The 14,830-nt window shown below is 50.3% G+C and overlaps 1 protein-coding gene across 1 annotated transcript in view; it reads right to left on the reverse strand.

The window, feature by feature from the left end:
• The window catches only part of ZC3H3 (zinc finger CCCH-type containing 3), a 133,147-nt gene that overhangs the window by 12,836 nt on the left and 105,481 nt on the right, over positions 1-14,830 (reverse strand). Inside the window, exon 10 of the mRNA XM_087703534.1 lies at positions 655-824. Coding sequence (XP_087559660.1) covers positions 655-824 — 170 coding nt within the window. The remainder of the gene's footprint in view (positions 1-654; positions 825-14,830) is intronic.

Consider the following 14,830-nt stretch of genomic DNA (forward strand, 5'->3'; position numbering starts at 1 on the left):
AATCTCGAGGACTTTCTCACCCTGCTGCAATTCACTTTCTCTTGAATTGTCCCTCATGGAATTGTCCCAAGGCGAGTGGTTCCAGGGTGTAGTCAACCGAGGCAGGTCGGCCACGGGAAAATTGTCCGACACCCCCATTCAGTCCCCTTCCTCTTTTAAGGTTCCCACCGTGGCTGCAGGGCGAAAGTGTCCATTTTGATTTTGCTGAGGTAGGAAGGGGGAGGAAGAATGGAATGTATACTCTCAACGACGAGACGACAGCCATGGGAACCAAGGACCCTTCAGCAGGTGTCTGCCAGAGCCAAGAAGACTTTCTCATAGCAATATTAAGAAACACAATCGGACGATGTGACCTGCTCTAATAGGGAGAGGGAGAATCTATACTTTAACTACACGGGTTTGTGGGGGAAATAGCTAGAGCTGGTTTTGCTTTTGTATGTGCCGAAATGATGTGCTCAATAAAGCTTTGCCTATGGAGATTGGATCGTCTCCGTCGGGCCTGTTTTGCTTGGAACCTCGACACCGAGACCAAGAAGAGCAGCAGTGATGCCAGCCTGGCCACGGGATAAAGATCCATCCTTCTGACTGCCCCCCCCCCAGGCTTCCCGTGGGGGAGAAGGGAGAGCGATGGCAGCTCCTGAGGAAGCCCCTTACCTCCAGGTCTGCTTCGCATCCTTCCCCTGCTGAGGTGGGCAGGAGTTTCTAGCGCCGGCTTGCTTGGAAAGGTGCCTCTTCTGGGGATGCTGGAGTTTGCACTGGGAACCTTTCGGGCACACGCCGTGCTTGGAGAAATCCGGGCACACCAAGGTGTGTTTCTTCTTGCACTGAAAAGGAAGACAACATAAATCAACCACCTACGGAGAAAAGCGAGGAGGCCCTTCTGGAGCTTCTCCAGAGAAGGAGCTCGGGCGTTGAGGGAAGCTGCTCAAATATCTGAGGTGGCTTCCCAAAGCTGGCCACCCGCCAGGCTGGAGGAGCTTGGAAGAGAAACGGGGACAGGGTCCAGCATCAGCGTTACGGCCAAGTAACATTATCAGATCACCTTTTATGGGGTAGAAACACAAAGGTGATAGACGCGTTTGGCCTTGAATTGCATGTTCAACCAGGTCTATGTTGATACAGGAAATGCAAGACGTGTGTGTGTGTGTGTGTGTGTGAGAGAGAGAGAGAGAGAGAGAGGGAGAGGGAGGGAGAGAGAGGGAGAGAGAGAGAGAGAGAATTTGGATGCTTCAGTGTCGAGATCTTCAAACTTGGCAACTTTAAGACTTGTGGACTTCAATTTCCAGAGTTTCTGGAATTCTGGGAGTTGAAGTCCACAAAGTCTTAAAGTTGCCAAGTTTGGGGAGCCCTGGTTTAGTGTGTGCCCAACTCACGTTGAATCCACTCATTGAAAAGGCCAAGGGCAACTTGCAGCGAGCATCATGGAGATATCCCAGGACCAGGCAGTCCTCATCTTATAGCCATCTGTTGAGTGACCATTCCAACAGAAAGTCCAAAAGAATTCCAAAATTCTTTCTAGAAAGCCAAGATCATCCTTCGTCTCTGCACCTGACAGGAACTGGATGGGTGGAAGGAGCCAGCATGGCAGTGGGAGATTGGACCATGGGATGGGCTTGTGGGTGTGGGGGGCAAGATCTTGAACTTCCAACTGGGTGGGGAAAACTGGGAAGCTTTCAGATTCGGGTTTCCCCAGATGTGCCAACATGGCTCTCTTCATCAATGGGAACTTTGAGCAATACTTTGCCTTGGACTCTGATTTATTTCTGGATGCTATTTGGAACCATGACACCTGTATTCACCTACCAACTGAAACCAATCCATTTTCATATCAGGATTAAACCAGGATCAATCTCCTCGCTAGAAAAAGAGAGCGTCAGAGGAAAAAACCTTAAGGAAGGAAGTCCCCACTTCACCTGTTGATATTTCAAAAGGAAAACCATGAACATAAAGAGCATCAAAAACTCCCTGAAGGGAAGGAACCTATGAAACAAGGCATTGCGCATAGCAGGCCTGGCTGACTAGGAGTTACGGGAACTATAGTTCAACTTCTTGGAGGCCAGAGGTGCAGAAGGTCAGAAGTTATCCGGCTGGGGAATTCTGGGGGTTGAAGTCCACAGGTCTTGACGTTGCCAAGGTTGGACACCCTGAACTCGATCGGACAACCGTTTGACTGGAATGGTACAAGGATCCCCTGCTTGAGGAGAGGGTTGGGCTAGAAGACCTCTAGGGTCCCTCCCGACGGTTACTCTCCTTGCGAGAGGACCAGAGGGGATTGGGAGCTGAAACATGACCAAATATGGACGGGAGAAAGAGGGAGACGGGATGATGGTCCGAGTCCCTTCCTGGAAATGTGGGAAGGCGTTACATCCAAATGTGCCGGGGGCTAAATTTACACGCCTGCGGCGCTCCGCTTTCAGACCCGAATGGGGAGGTTTCCTTTGAAGTGCCTCCTTCTGCTTCGGGTTGATCCATCAAGAGTCCTGGCGGGTTGCAAGGAGGCGTCCTCTGGGGTTACGGAACTAATCCATCAGGCAGGCCGCTGCACTCACACAACGCCAGCCGAGGCTGGAGAAACAACACAACACAAGCTGGGCAGAGCCAAGCCAGCTGCCTTCGGACGGCCTCGGCGTGTCCACCTAACCTTTGTCCGAGCAACTTCGAAGGCTGAGCGGCCGACGGAGGAGGGAGGGGAAAGGGCTGCCTCCGTGCTACGGCTCCGACGGATGTTTTGTTTAAATATACTTTTTTTATTTTCCATTTTCATAACATATAATCACATGTATACTATTACGTAGCCAATATCCTATTGTATTAAGTAGTAATTACATCAGTTCCTCTTGTCATCAGCGCCCAGAAAGATAAAAACCCATTATTGGCTCTTCTGCTCTCCATACACCTCTTTCTTCTGCCTCTCTCCTACCTCCTTTCTTCCCTCCATCATCCTTTCCTGCTCTACTTTCCCTTCCTTTCTCCTTCTCCTCTCTCTTCATTCCACTCCTCCTTATCCTCATCTTCCCCCCTTCCCCTCTCTCCTATCCCTCTCTTCCTATCTTTCTTCTCTCCTCTGTTTCCCACTCTTCCTCTCATTCACTTGGTGTATTTCAGCTTCTGAGCAAACTCCATTCTATGTTGATGGTATTTATGCTTCCATATCAATATACTTAACATATCTTAGTTTTAAAGAAAAAATAAGAGAAGACAGTATACATGTGCAATCATATTGCTTTAAAATCTAACACCCCTCGTCAAGCCTAATATACATCCCTCCCTCCCACCAACCCACCCCCCAGCCTTCCCTCCCCCGACTTCCCAGAACCCATACAAGGTATAAATCTTTAACAAAAACCGTCTAAAATATATTGGAAAAAAGAATAGAAAATTGGTAACATCTTTACATTGAACTTAGCTCCTCCTTGATAGGCTAACTTTAAACAATTTATATCATTCCTGATCTTAATCATAATCTATCAGGCTCCGACGGATGTTTTAAAGCATTTGGGGGGGGGCATGGATGTTATGCGCGCGCATAAGTAGGCAGAAGCTGTCACCTCTTAGTGGCGAGGACAATTCAATCCCTCTGACGTCAAGGGACGGGCTGGTTTGGAGCCGGGAGTGGCAGAGGAAGCCAGTGTCTGGGGAAGGCTCTCCGTGCCAGGCAAGCTAAAAATACAGATGCCCCCACCATCCCCCCGGTCCTCCTCTGTGGCTGGGTATTTATACGGGGGGGTGCCCCTCCTCTTTAGAAATTGAAGATGCCGCCTTGGTCCCGGGTGACGAGGGCTTTTCTCCACTTGAACTTGCTCAAATCTTTGGTCCGGCCACCCTCCCCGGGGAGGAGAAAGAATGCTGGCAAGCTCACACAGGAAAATATGTAACCGTAGCCGGGTAACAAGTGAACTTGGATCTGTTGACCAGCCTCTCTGCTATGCCCAGAAGGAAACCAACTGGGTGCCCAGCTAATTCTGGGTCTGTGCTCTGCCCACGGGGCTCTAATGACGCCATAGCTTGGCTTACAGAAGAAGAGAAGGGGCCTTGGAGGTCTTCTAGTCCAGCCCTCACTCAAGCAGGCCGTCCTACGCCAGGGTTTTCCAACCTTGGGCCCAGAATTGTTGTCAAGGACACAAAGGATGGAGAAGGGATTAAGGCAGGGGTGTCCAAACTTGGGAACTTTAAGACTTGTGGACTTCAACTCCCAGAATTCCCCAGCCAGCATGGGTGGCTGGGGAATTCTAGGAGTTGAAGTCCACAAGTCTTAAAGTTCCCAAGTTTGGGGGTCTCCGATCTAAGAGGAGAGATTGCAGAGGAAGGGATTTCAAGAGAGTAAATTATGCTGGCTGGGGAATTCTGGGAGTTGAAGTCCACAAGTGTTAAACGTTCTCAAGTTTGGGGATCTCCGATCCAAGAGGAGAGATTGCAGAGAAAGGGTTTACAAGAGAGTAAATTATGCTGGCTGGGGAATTCTGGGAGTTGAAGTTCACAAGTGTTAAAAGTTCCCAAGTTTGGGGGTCTCCGATCTAAGAGGAGAGATTGCAGAGGAAGGGATTTCAAGAGAGTAAATTATGCTAGCTGGGGAATTCTGGGAGTTGAAGTCCACAAGTCTTAAAGTTCCCAAGTTTGGGGATCTCCGATCCAAGAGGAGAGATTGCAGAGGAAGGGATTACAAGAGAGTAAATTATGCTGTCTGGGGAATTCTGGGAGTTGAAGTCCACAAGTCTTAAAGTTCCCAAGTTTGGGGATCTCCGATCCAAGAGGAGAGATTGCAGAGGAAGGGATTTCAAGAGAGTAAATTATGCTGTCTGGGGAATTCTGGGAGTTGAAGTCCACAAGTCTTAAAGTTCCCAAGTTTGGGGGTCTCCGATCTAAGAGGAGAGATTGCAGAGGAAGGGATTACAAGAGAGTAAATTATGCTAGCTGGGGAATTCTGGGAGTTGAAGTCCACAAGTCTTAAAGTTCCCAAGTTTGGGGATCTCCGATCCAAGAGGAGAGATTGCAGAGGAAGGGATTACAAGAGAGTAAATTATGCTGTCTGGGGAATTCTGGGAGTTGAAGTCCACAAGTCTTAAGCTTGGACACCTCTGTCTGATGCCATTCTGGACCAATGCCTGTCCCATCTCTTCTCCAAAACCTCCAGGGGTGGCTGCCCCAAAAGTGTTCTTCCGAAAGGCAACTGGGCTGTTTTCTTTTTCTTTGAAAAGGTTTCCCTTCTCATTCAAGAAGCTTTCTCTGTTCTACGGAAGGACGCTTGGAGTCCTACAATGGACGAACGGCTGCGAAAGTGGACCAGACTCAGCAGAGGCAGCTAAAGGGGCTGCTTTGATTAAAAGGAGGGGGGGGGGCAAACCACAATTACTTTGGTTTTGACTTGGGAAAGCCACTTCTGGCCTTTGTGCTCGTGGTGGTGGGGAAATGAAACTTTGATTTCGGATTTTTACCGCTTAAGATAGGTTTGAAGTTATAGAAATGGCTATTTTATACTATTATGTCACAGTAAAAAAATTGAGGTTTCATGTTATCTTATTCGACTGCATCGAAGGGAGTCGGAAGTCGAGACCTTTTTTTTCTTTTCTTTTTTTTTCTCTTCTCCTTCCCCTCTTTTTCCTACAATTCTCTTTTGCGTTTTATGTTATAGGCTAATAACAATTAAAAAAGAATCCTCTTCAGTTCTAAATGAACGGCGGGGACTTCTTTGCAGCCAGTGTTAGCACTCAAGAATATAAATCCTTCCAGAGAAGAAAGGAGGGAAGGAAGGAGGGAAGGAAGGAGGGAAGGAAGGAGAGAAGAAAGGAGAGAAGGAAGGGGGGGAAGGAAGGGGGAAAGGAAGGAGAGAAGGAGAAAAGAAAGGAGGGAAGGAAGGAAGGAGGGAAGGAAGGAGGGAAGGAGGGAGGGAAGGGGAAGGAGGGAGGGAAGAAAGGGGAGTAGGAGAGAAGAAACGAGGGAAGGAAAGAGGGAGGGAGGGAGGGAGGGAAGAAGTAGGACCGTTGTAAGATAAGATGGATCTATGGGATGATAAAAAAGCAATCTTCAAGTATATTGTCAACAGTAGGGAAAAATTGTTATAAATACATATTAGTTATGAGATCATATAATTGTGTATGTATATATGAAATTGATAAAATAAAATAAAATTTTAAAAAAAGAATATAAATCCTTCCATTCCCCCAACCTTCAGTTAGAACCGAAGAAGCTTCTTTGACGAAAAGGGGAAAGTTTTCAGAGAGAAAACGGAGAAAGTCCGGACGCCTCCAGAAAAAAACACCTTCGGGACAACCATGACCTGGAGGACGGAGAGACTTCGCAACCTCTGGAGGCCAGCTGTTCCCCTGATTCATTGTTTTAACTGCCTGGGAATTTAGTTTCAGCTTTCCTGGATTATTTTCTTCTTTCTTCTCCTGCCTTCAGGTGCCTTGGGAAATAAGTGGAGGCCCTCTTGGTTGCGAAAGCTCCTAAAAATATTGGACGGCTGCTATCACGTCATCCCCTACATGGGACCAACACTCCCTGGTCTGCCTCCTCCAGGCCATTGTCGGATGTCAATCAGGCCTGGGTCACGGTGAAGAGGCAGGGGGGGGAGTGGGGGGGACACTCTCATCCCAGCCAGAAGAAATGCTGCCCTGCCACGCCTAACGAGAGACGCAAAATTGCGGGCCGAGTAAGAACTACGCGCCAACGATAAGCACCCACCGGCCTCTTGGGCCGTGCCCAACAAAACATGGAGATTTGGTTACCGTGAGCCTCCAGCATGTCAGATGAGGTGAGGAGGAGGAGGAGGAAGGGGGGGGGGGGCTTAGAGGTGTAAGGGGGCCAGATCTCATTCTTGGAGATATTTGATCTGGTTCACCTGTCGGGGGAAGCTAATTTTACTCCTCGGGCCAGATCCTGGACGGCTGGGACGGCCGGCTGGACTATAAAAAGGAAGAGCAAACATCTCAAGGGGCAGAGGAAAATCCAGGAGGAAGTTCAGGATGGGGAAGGGGAGGGCAGAATGAGTGGGAGGGAGGGAGGGAGGGAGGGAGGGAGGAGTCCCAGGGCTGTTTCTTACAGAAAGGCAGGGCGGCAGAGGGGGAAGGGACCTGGGAGGTCTTCTAGTCCAACCCCCTGCTCGAGCAGGAGACCCGGGGTTCAAAAGGGTTAACCAGGGATGGCTAACCTTTTTGCCATCACGTGCCAAAAGCGGGGGGAGCTTGGGGGTGGGCCGTGCGCGCGCATGTCCACACCCATAATTCTATGCACCCTCCCCCTGCGCAAGGAAGCCTCCGGAGGCCGAAAATGAAGGCTGAAGTCAACTGGCCTGCATGCGCATTGGAGCTGACAGGGCAGCGCCTCGTGTGCCCTAAGAAATGGTTCGGCATGCCAACTGTGGCATGCGTTGTGCCATAGGTTTGCCATCACGACCGTAGACCGTTTCAGACAAGTGGCTGTCCAGCCTCTCCTTAAAAACCTCCAGGGATGAAGCAACCACAACTTCTGGTGGCAAGCTGTTCCATCGGTTAATTAGTTGGTTAATTACCATTCCGGACACATGGCTGTCCAATCTCTCCTTAAAAACCTCCAGGGACGGAGAAGGAAGGAAGGAAGGAAGGAAGGAAGGAAGGAAGGAAGGAAGGAAGGAAGGAAGGAAGGAAGGAAGGAAGGAAGGAAGGGAGAATAGCAGAATAACAGAGTCGGAAGGGACCTTGGAGGTCTTCTAGTCCAACCCCCTGCTCGAGCAGGAGGCCCCAGGAGGAGACAAGTGGCTCTCCAGTCCCTCCTTAAAAACCTCCAGGGATGAACCAACCTCAACACAGGCCTTAAAGCAGGGAGGGAGGGAGGGGGCTCTGGGTTTTCGGGCCCTGCCAATGGCCAGAGGAATTCCCTGTGAGCATTGAGAGCCCTTCCACCCGGCCCACAGAATCATCTTGATGAGATGGGCTTCCCACACTGCTTGGGGGGGCCAGGAGTTGCCTCCAGAAGCTGTGGGGGCTCCATCACTGGGGGCTTTCATGGAGAGACTGGGCAGCCACTTGCCTGGGGCTGGGATGGTGAACCTGTGGCGTGCAAACCCATCTCTGCCGGTAGGCAAGCCGTCCACTCCAGCGTGCCTGCTGGGTCAGTTTTTCACCCTCTCCAGGCTCCGGAGGCTTTCCTGGAACCTGGGGAGGGCGAAAATGGCCTCGCCTCCCCCCCCCCGGAGGAAATACCAATCTCAGCTTGGAGGCGAGCACTGCGGCGCACGTGGGGAGGGGGAGTAGCATGGGGGATTGTGCATGCATGCGCATGTGGGGGCATGCTTTGTATTATGGGTGCCAGCTCGCACACAGGCTCTTGGCTGGGCATACTGGCATTTTTGGCACCCAACAAGAAAAAGGTTAGCCGTCCCTGGCCGAGGGCCTCCTGCTTGAGCAGTGGGTTGGGCTAGAAGACCTCCGAGGCCCCTTCCAACTCTGTGATTGTGTATTCCGCTGTGCCACCGTCCTATGCCTTTCCCAGGGGGGATGTTTGGGAAAACGAGGGTCTGGGCACCCAGAGAGAGTGGCAGAGCGACAAGAACCACATCCATCCCTCCGCTTTCTTTCAGGAGGCGAAAGAGGCATCAGCCTGGCATCCCCCTCTGGCAGCAGCCTGCAAACGCTGGGAAATCCCGGCTTCCTGCACCCATTGCCCACAGCTTTGCCCCCGGCCCCAGGGAGGGGGAGGAAGGGGGCACCTGCTCGACTCTCAGATCCTGGATTAGGGACCTGTCTCTGGGTCGCAGCCCCATGTTAGTTGTTTCGTTGATAGGTATACTGACAAGCAGGGAGGGAGGGAGGGAGGAAGGAAGGGAAAAAGGAAAGGAAAGACAGAGGGAGGGAGGGAAAGAAGGGAGGGAGGGAAAGAAGGGAAGGAAAGGAGAAGGAAAAGGAAAGGAAAAAGGTAAGATGGAGAGAGGGAGGAAAGGAAAGGAAAAAGGAAGGGAAAAAGGAAAGGAAAGACAGAAGGAGGGTGGGAGGGAAGAGAGGGAGGGAAAGAAGGGAAGGAAAGGAGAAGGAAAAGGAAAGAAAAAAGGTAAGATGGAGAGAGGGAGGGAAGGAAGGAAAGGGAAGGAGAAAGGAAAGATGGAGGGAGGGTGGGAAGGAAAGGAAAAAGGAAAGGAAAAAGGAAAGAAAGATGGGGGGAGAGAGAGAAGAAAAGGAGAGGAAAGGAAAGGATAAAGGAAAAGAAAAAGGAAAGGAAAGAGGGAGGGAGAGAGGAAAGGAAGGGAAGGAAAGGAAAAAGGAAAGGAAAAAGGAAAGGAAAAAGGAAAGGAAAAAGGAAAGGAAAAAGGAAAAGGAAAAGGAAAAGGAAAGGAAGAGGAAAGGAAAATGGAGGGAGAGAGGAAAGGAAGGAAAGGAAAAAGGAAAAGAAAAAGGAAAGAGGAAAGGAAAATGGAGGGAGGGAAGGAAGGAAGGGGAAGGAGAAAGCAAAGGAAAGGAAAGGAAAGGAAAAAGGAAAGGAAAGACGGAGGGTGAGAGAGAGAGGAAGGGAGAGAAAGGAGGGAGGGAAGGATATCATACCACCCACCCACCCTCTGCCTGTATACCAGCCCAGGGGTCGTCCCCTATTGTCCCGGGGCAGCTGTTGAGTGACACCAGAACCTCCGAAATGGCCCTGGTGGACATTTGAGGAGGGGGTCACCAGCAAAGGCAGGGGCTTTAGCAGAGACTGGAGCCTGTTGACCCTCTCCAGCCAGTCTCTGCAGCTCAGGCCAGCGCTGCCCCCTGCTGCAGGAGAGAGTCTCCACCCTGGCCTGTTTCCCGGCTCTCAAACCATGATTGGCAGCCAGGATGGAAGCGGAGGTGCAGGAAATGACCCTTGGCGCCCACAGGAGATCCAAATCCATCCCACTTTGAATTCCCTTGACTCTCATCTCATTTGCTTTGGCTGTTCGGGGTTCAGAGCCTGTAACGGAGGCTAAATCTGCAAAAACCCGACATATTCATTTTTTGAGCTGCCTGGATCTCCTGATTTCCCGCGCTCGAAAGGAGGCCTTGCTTCGCCCTGTAATGACCCGACGGAGTGGGCCACTTAACGGAGGCCGGCCTTGGGACTTGCCCCCCACGTTCCTGGGGCCGAGCACCGCTGAAGGCATCGGGAGATAGAAGAAAAAAATCAAATTTGCAGAGGACGCTGAACTGGCAGGAATAGCCAAGATCTCAGGAGGCATTCTCAGGATCCAGGAGGGTCTGGATGGATTTGGTCCCTGACCAACAAAATGACATTTTATGTAGAGAAAAGTCAGGTTTCACACTTAGGAAGGGACGCGGTGGCTCGGTGGCTAAGACGCTGAGCTTGTTGATCAGAAAGGTCGCCAGTTTGGCGGTTCGAATCCCTAGCACCGCGTAACGGAGTGAGCTCCCGTGACTTGTCCCAACTTCTGCCAACCTAGCAGTTCGAAAGCAGGTAAAAAATGCAAGTAGCAAAATAGGAACCACCTTTGGTGGGAAGGGAAGAGCGTTCCATGCACCTTTGGCATTGAGTCATGCCAGGCACATGACCACAGAGACATCTTCGGACAGCACTGGCTCTTCGGCTTTGAAACAGAGATGAGCACCGCCCCCTAGAGTCAGGAACAACTGGCACATATATGCAAGGGAAACCTTTACCTACACTAAGGCAAGTAAAAGCAAACGGACAGGTACAAGGTAGGTGAAACCTGGCTGAATAAGCCACTAACTGCAAGAAGGGCCTTGGAGTCCTAGTGGACGATCCCTTAAATCTGAGCCAGCCGTGTGCAACAGCAGCCGAAAAAGCCAACACAATTCTAGGCTGCATTAACAGAAGGATAGACTCAAGATTACTTGAAGTACTTCTAGTACTGCTTTACAAAGCCTCAGTAAGGGCACACTTGGAATATTGGGTCTAGTTTGGGTCGCTATATTATTTAAAAAATGTTGAGACTTTGGAAAAAATGCAGAGAAGGGCAACAAAGAGGATTAGGGGACTGGAGGCCAAAACATAGGAAGAACGGTTGCAGGAACTGGGTACGTCTAGATTAACGAAAAGAAGGACCAGGGGAGACATTATAGCAGTCTTCCAATATCTCAGGGGTTGCCACAAAGAAGAGGGAGTCAAACTATTCTCCAAGGCACCAGAAGGCAGCATTGCCTGCCCCAATAGTAGAAAATTTGAGAGGGATCTTGGAGTCCTAGTGGACAACCATTTAAATAGGAGCCAGCCGTGGGCAGCAGCTGCCAAAAAAGCCAACACAGTTCTAGGCTGCATAAACAGAGGGATGGAATCAAAATAACATGAGGTGTTAATACCACTTTATAAGGCCTCGGGAAGGCCACACTTGGAATACTGCATTCAATTTTGGTCACCACGATGTAGGAAAGATGTGGAGACTCTAGAAAGAGTGCAGAGAAGAGGAACAAAGAGGATTAGGGGACTGGAGGCTAAAACATACGAAGAACGGTTGCAGGAACTGGGTATGTCTAGGTTAATAGAAAGAAGGACCAGGGAAGACATGATAGCAGTCTTCCAGTATCTCAGGGGTTTCCCCAAAGAAGAGGGAGTCAAGCTATTCTCCAAGGCACCTGAGGGTAGAACAAGAAGCAATGGGTGGAAACTAATCAAGGAGCGAAGCAACCTGGAATTAAGAAGAAACTTCATGACAGTGAGAACAATTAACCAGTGGAACAGCTTGCCACCAGAAGTTGTGGCTGCTCCATCATTGCAGGCTTTTAAGAAGAGACAGGACCAACATTTGTCTGGAATGGTAGAGGGTCTCCTGCTTGGGCAGTGGGTCAGACTAGAAGACCGCCAGGGTCCCCTTCCAACTCTGTCGTTCTGTTATTCAAACCAAAGCCCCTTTGGGACAACAATGGCTTGGACAATTGAGAATCTCCCTGGATGTTTAGCCGGCTCTGGGGAAGTGCCCCATTGTTATAGGGGACCTGGCTGGAAGGCCCTAGAGGTGCTTCCCCAGTGCCCACCCAGAGGCCCTTCAGCAGAGGGTCTTCCCTGGACCCCTCCCTCTCCACTGACACCGAGCCCACCCACCTTCCTGCCTTTGTCCTTTGCAAAGTTTAAAAAACAAATATATATATATTTTGCAGACAGCTGGTCTGTGCTGTCTTGGACACACCGAAGAGAGAAGAGGGAGGGAGGGGAAGGCGGGGGGGGGGGGAACGAACGAGAAGAGATTTACTCCCGTTCTAAATTATTCACACGAAAAGGGACTGCGCATCTTTAACAAGCCATCGTTTTATGAACAAGGTTAACATTTTTACTTGATTCAGTAGAATATTATAAACTCTCCGGGGCCCATTTGAGGACTTTCTAACGTTGCGCAAAAAAGGAACGCACTCAGCACTTTTGATATTATTTAGAGAATAAAATTAACCCTCCACGGCCCAGGCTGGGTATTTTCTCTCCCCCCCGTTAAATATGGCGTGCTCAGCAATTCCATTCCCCCCTTTCCATATATTTATATATTTATATATCTATATATATATAATTACAGGCTGCTATCCATCATCTGCAGGAGAATGTTTCCCTGACACGCCAAAAGTGATGCCGTAAGCACGTTGGCTAATAGAATAAATATTCTAAATATCTCTTTTATATTTTCATTTAAATCGGAATATTTTAAAATAATTGCGGGCGGGCCAGCCGGGGCTGCGGGAAAGCAACCCAATTACGCTCGCTTCCACTTAGGACGTCAGGGTATCTCGCCACAAAATGGGCACCCTCGTTGGGGCTCGGCGGCAAAAGGCGGCCAGTTAGCACAGGGTAATTCCCTGCCAGGTCCCGATGCCAGGCCCTGCCTCCTAAGAGGCATCCTTCTTCTGCAACGTTAGCTGTCAGTCATCCTTCGGCTGGCGAGCAAGGGGCCTCTCCTGAGATCCTACCATTTATGAACGGTGATGGGGGAGAAGATGCCTCCACCACAAAGCCAGGTCCCTCTCCAAATGTTGCTGATTTTTCTGGGGTGGGAGAGGAGAGGATTCAGGCCAGGCGTTTTAATGATGGAGGGAAGGAAGCAGTGGGGTACCAGGAGGTCCCTCCTGAGGCCCAGGACCCTTCAACATCTTCATCAATAATTTAGAGGAGGGAATAGAAGGGGGACTCGTCAAATGTGCAGATGATACTTAGCTGGCAGTAATAGCCAACACCCTAGAACAGTGTTTCTCAACCTTGCCAACTTGAAGATGTCCGGACTTCAACTCCCAGAGTTCCCCAGCCAGCATTCCTAACCACTGCTGGAGAATTCTGGGAGTTGAAGTCTGGACATCTTCAAGTTGGCAAGGTTGAGAAACACTGTCCTAACCACTGCTGGGGAATTCTGGGAGTTGAAGTCTGGACATCTTCAAGTTGGCAAGGTTGAGAAACACTGTCCTAACCACTGCTGGGGAATTCTGGGAGTTGAAGTCTGGACATCTTCAAGTTGGCAAGGTTGAGAAACACTGTCCTAACCACTGCTGGGGAATTCTGGGAGTTGAAGTCTGGACATCTTCAAGTTGCCAAGGTTGAGAAACACGGCCCTAGAAGATAGGCTGAAGATCCAGAAGGATCTTGACAGACTTGGACCCTGGGCCTTATCTAATAAAATGAAATGCAACGTAGAGAAAAGGAAAGTCTTACACTGATGATGTTACCTAGTTGGGTCATGAAATGCCTGCAAGAAAACAGCTTGAGCCGAGGTGGCGCAGTGGTTAAATGCAGCACTGCAGGCTACTTCGGCTGACTGCTAGTTCTGCAGCTCGGCTGTTCAAATCTCACCGGCTCAGGGTTGACTCAGCCTTCCATCCTTCCGAGGTGGGTGAAATGAGGACCCGGATTGTTGTTGGGGGCGATGTGCTGACTCTGTAAACCGCTGAGAGAGGGCTGAAAGCCCTATGAAGCGGTATATAAGTCTAACTGCTATTGCTATTGCTATCTCTTGCCCTTCCTTGTCCCCGAGAAGATCGCAGCCTGTTCCAAACACTCGTCTGGGGGGGCAACTCTAACGTTTACCTTGGGGGTCACCCCTGGGCTGGCACCCAGCCACCGTTAAGGTTTTCTCCTTCCCAAATAACGGAAGGCTTTCCCCCCCCCACACACACACACTTTCTAATTTTTCACGTCTTCCTGAAGACCGTCAGCACGAAAGGATGGGATGGTGGAATTGGCCCACTCGGCTATGCTTTTAATTAACTCAGCCTCTGGGCCCTCCTGGAGCATTAGCTACTCTGCGAATGCCAAATCCCCGAGGAGGAGGAGGAGGAGGAGGAGGAGGGTGTTGCAAGGACTCCGGAGTGTCCCCGGATCTCTCCGGCAATTTCAGCGCTTTGGATGGAGGAGAAGGGAGGGCAGCCTTGCCCGGGTGCAGCCTGTCAGGCCGGGAAGCCATCGTTTGCCTCGGGCCTTCCGGCCTGCCCCATCTCCTGCTGTGGGAAAATGGGAAGGGGGATTATATGGAGATGGGGAGATATAGAGTCTAAATCACATTCCTTTCTCCGCAGAGTCAAGGACATCTTGCCCTGCACCTGGAGAGGCGTGACTGGGAGGCATCTCCAGTTGGGAGGGTGTGTTGATTGGGCCATGGGACGGACATGTGGGTGCTGGACAGGGGCTTGGACTTTCTTTTGGGTGGGGAAAACTCAGAAGCTTTCAGATTCGGGTTTTCCCAGACGTGCCAATATGACATCTGAGACAAAATGGAACTTTGAGGAACCTCAAAGTCTTCTTTCGCTTTGGGGGGGCTGCTTGGAACACCGACAAAGGCAGCCTGTAAGGCCTGCAGCCCTCTTTTCCTCTGGGCTTTTGGCCTGCCCCACTTTCTATTATTCTGCTATGCCTGTTCTATGGTGGGGAAATACGGAGTTAGATGCTATGTAGCCATAACAACATT

This window comes from Thamnophis sirtalis, unplaced genomic scaffold, assembly GCF_051295495.1.
Source record: "Thamnophis sirtalis isolate CommonGarterSnake01/CBP01778 unplaced genomic scaffold, rThaSir2_p1.2 scaffold_2, whole genome shotgun sequence".
In the NCBI taxonomy this organism is placed as follows: domain Eukaryota; kingdom Metazoa; phylum Chordata; class Lepidosauria; order Squamata; family Natricidae; genus Thamnophis; species Thamnophis sirtalis.